Raw genomic sequence first — 3,570 nt, forward strand, 5'->3', positions numbered from 1 at the left:
GACTACCAATGGAACTGGAAATCCAAAAGGTAAGATGGCGGCTGTAGTTCCATCGCTTGCTTACTTTGTAAATCATGGATTTTATCATGGCAGGGAAGTTTTGATAAGAATCATGAGAAGAAAAAGTAAGTTTGTTTACAAATCCCCAATCAATGGGTTCCATGGACTAGTCTATGCCAGGAATGATAAAAAAAGGAAATTTAGGGACTCGTTTGCCATTATAAAGCATATCAAAGGTATTGATATCTTCATGTAGAGTTTCATAATACTATCGAATGATATCGTAATGATCTTCAACCTTTCGATAAATTATGCGAAAGAGATCTGGAGGAAAAAGGTCTCTTGCTTTTTCAAGAAGACAGATACGATTGATTTTTGCAAACGTATTTTGTGGAAAATCTTGTTCTCCTACCAACTGGGCGAGTTTTAGAAAACAATTTATTTCTGAAAGAGAAAAATCTTTTTCCCAGTCAATAGTAAGACAGATCTGGATGCAAAGCTTTTTAAGCTCATCCGTCATGGCTGATTGTTCAGCGATGAGGGCTATAAGAGAACTCAGATGTTGTCTGAATTTCTTATTTGCACCGAGTTTATATGCTTTCCAAACATTGTTAATTTCATCATAAAGATAGTTTAGAAGACCAGGATCGTAGAAATTGTTAATTTCTGCAATATCCGGATTTTTGGCAAACATTTTTTGAGAAGCTTGTCACACATTATAGAAAACTGTTTGGGCTTCTATAAACGTGTCATAAGCTTTAAAGCAAGAACCATTAAATGAACGAAGCTGTTTGTGACAGTCATTCCAGGTTTCATAGATGCCAGGCTGGTGACCTGCAAAAACCACGAACCATTTGTGTGGTTGTGATGGACTTGGTTTAGATATTGCTTTTTTAGCAACAGTGATCCAACCATCTTTATCCTTTGGTGAAAAATTGTTTTCATCCATCTGTAGGCAGGGGAAAAGAAAATATCGGGGTTAGATATTTCTGGAGGTCTGCTTAAGAAATCTGCAAGAAAGTTGTTAGTTCCTTTGATATGTTCAATAGTAAAAGAATATTGAGCAATAACATTAAACCATTTTAAGCGTCTTCCATCTAAGCAATTTTTTTTGTTGATTAAAAAATCATTTACTGCTTGGTTATCAGTACGAATAATAAAATCTTCTGGTGCTAAGTAAATATGAAATCTTTTGATTGCTAATTTTATTGCCAGAAGTTCTTTTTCATAAATGATATAATTCAGTTCATTGGGTTTAAATTTCCCAGAATTGTATCCACAAATTAACTCTTCTCTTTGAAGGAGTTTGGTTATTGGAGCTTTACGAGCTCGGATCACGGGATAGGACGAAGTGTCATCAATCCATTTTTCTTTAGGAATGGCTTTTAAAACACATCCCCAACAGAGCTCGGAGGCATCTATTTCAAGAATAAGTTTATCTCCTGTTTGAGGAAAATATACTTCAGGGATATGGACTAAATCAACTTTGATTTGTTGGATAATGGTGGTATCACTATCAGTCCATTCAAAAGTGACATTTTTCTGTAGCTTCTTTAATAAAGGAAGTTCCTTTTGAGCTAACCCTTTAATAAAAGCGCGTTCATAATTCAAGATGCCCAAAAAGCTTTGAAGTTGCTTTTTATCTTGAATAATGTCAGGAAAATCACGGATCTTAATAATTATATGATCCTGTAGTTTTATACCTTTGTGGGTTAAAACTAATCCCAGAAAATCAATAGATTCTTTTTCAACATCTATCTTGGTTGGAGATAAGATGATTCCGTAAGTCTTCAGTTTTTTTGAAAGACAAAGAAGATGTTTTTTATGTTCGTCTCTAGTTTTAGAGAAAACTAAAATATCATCTTTGTAAACAACAACAAAATCTTTAAGATCATTAAAGATAGAATCCATCCATCGTTGATAGATTTGTGGTGCTGTGTTGAGACCAAAAGGCATAACGGTCCATTGATAGTGGCCGTGAGGGGTACTGAACGCCGTAAGGGGCTTTGACTTCTTTCTCAGTTTGATCTGCCAAAAGCCTGCTTTACAATCAAACTTACTAAAGATTTTAGCTCCACGGGTTTGATTGATCAGAACATCTTTGCGTGGGATAAAATAACCATCAAATATCAAATGCTCATTAAGCCATTTATAGTTGATGACCATACGGGCTTTACCGCGTTTGAGTTCACTATGGTTTCTAACCATAAATGCGGGGCTGCTATGTGGACTGCGTGTGCGTTCAATGAGTTTTTTCTCAAGGAGCTCTTGAAGTTGTGCGTCAAATTCATCAATGTCTCTTCGAAGGTATATCATTGGTTTAACTCGAATAATAACATTCTGATTTTTGAGTTTCAGGCTGCAAAATCGAGGACTTCTTTTCCACAGGGTAAGTGGATTATCGGAAAAATTTTGGCGTAAAGATGCATATAACCAATGAGTATCAGCAAGGACTAGTAAGTCAGTATCTCGTTTGGGTGGATAGAACTTTTCATTACAAACAGAAGCTAAATTCTCTTGAATTGGGATTTCAACGACGGTTTGGTCTTTTAGAGTTAAAGAAATAGTTTTTTCTTTTAACTGCAAAGGAAGGTAACTATAGATAAAGTTACATCCTAGAATGAAATCACCATGCATATAGGGGAAGCAAAGAATTTTTGGGATAATGAACTTTTTATCATTAAGCCAGATAGCAACGTCTTTTGCTTTAAACTGAATAACATTCAGGGGAGCTTCAGCATCAATGCCTTGAACACCAATGGGGTGTTCCATTTGCTGCCATTTTTCTGAAGGTAGGGCATTAAATCGACAACAACTGGTGGTTGCGCCTGTATCAATTAAAACACAAAGGCTATATGGTTTATATCCTTTGAAGTTGAAGATACCGTTGACATACGTATACTTGCGCTTTTTGCCTTGAGAAGGAGCGAGTAAAATTTCATCATTTCCTGTGCGAAAATGGAAGAATTTTGCTGAGTTCATTTTATGATTTGAACCAGGCAAAAAGGGAGCATTGCCATTAGGGTCAACAGGAGCTTTGCGTTTTTCTATCCAGGTAAATCGTCGTCGAGGAGGTACATCGACTGAAGTTCATGGGGGAAGGATTCTTTCCCATCCAGGATTTCTCTCAGAAACTGAGCGTGGTAGCTGAGGTGGTTTTTCTTTGTTTGTAATATAGAGATTTGAGCCAGAGGCATGAATCGTGGCTACAGTTGGTTCTGTAATTCGTAACTTGGGTTCAGAATTGATATTATCAAATAACCAAGTTTTAGGAATTTCAAGATCAGTCCAATTGAGAAGTTTAGGCTCAATTATTGTGTCAAATGGCCTTGGTTCGAACAAAGTGACTAATTTAGAGTCAATGGTAGGAACAGTAGCAGTTTCGGGTTCTCGAGTGAGTTCATAAAGAACTTTCCACTGGATGCCAAGACTGGAGGAGTCATAATCCATTTGTAGTTTTGACAACTGAAGTCTGACTTGAAGAACTTTCTCAATGTTTGGATCAGAAAGTGAAACAAAATAATTTGGTTTGATTTTAAACCACATAAGATTATTGACCAGATTGGATTG

General features: G+C 36.2%; 1 protein-coding gene across 1 annotated transcript; it reads right to left on the bottom strand.

Annotated features, from left to right (window-relative positions):
• Positions 1 to 709: 709 nt before the first annotated feature.
• On the bottom strand, positions 710 to 2,982 carry LOC132304867 (uncharacterized). The gene is made up of 2 exons (XM_059802572.1): positions 1,213 to 2,982; positions 710 to 949 (listed from the first exon to the last, which is right to left on the bottom strand). Exons 1-2 carry the CDS (start codon positions 2,980 to 2,982, stop codon positions 710 to 712), a joined length of 2,010 nt encoding a protein of 669 aa, XP_059658555.1.
• Between the last annotated feature and the right edge of the window lie 588 nt (positions 2,983 to 3,570).

This window comes from Cornus florida, unplaced genomic scaffold (genome assembly GCF_030987335.1).
Source record: "Cornus florida cultivar Cherokee Brave unplaced genomic scaffold, ASM3098733v1 CherokeeBrave_3.0.0_Hap2_Chr04, whole genome shotgun sequence".
Classification (NCBI taxonomy): Eukaryota; Viridiplantae; Streptophyta; class Magnoliopsida; order Cornales; family Cornaceae; genus Cornus; species Cornus florida.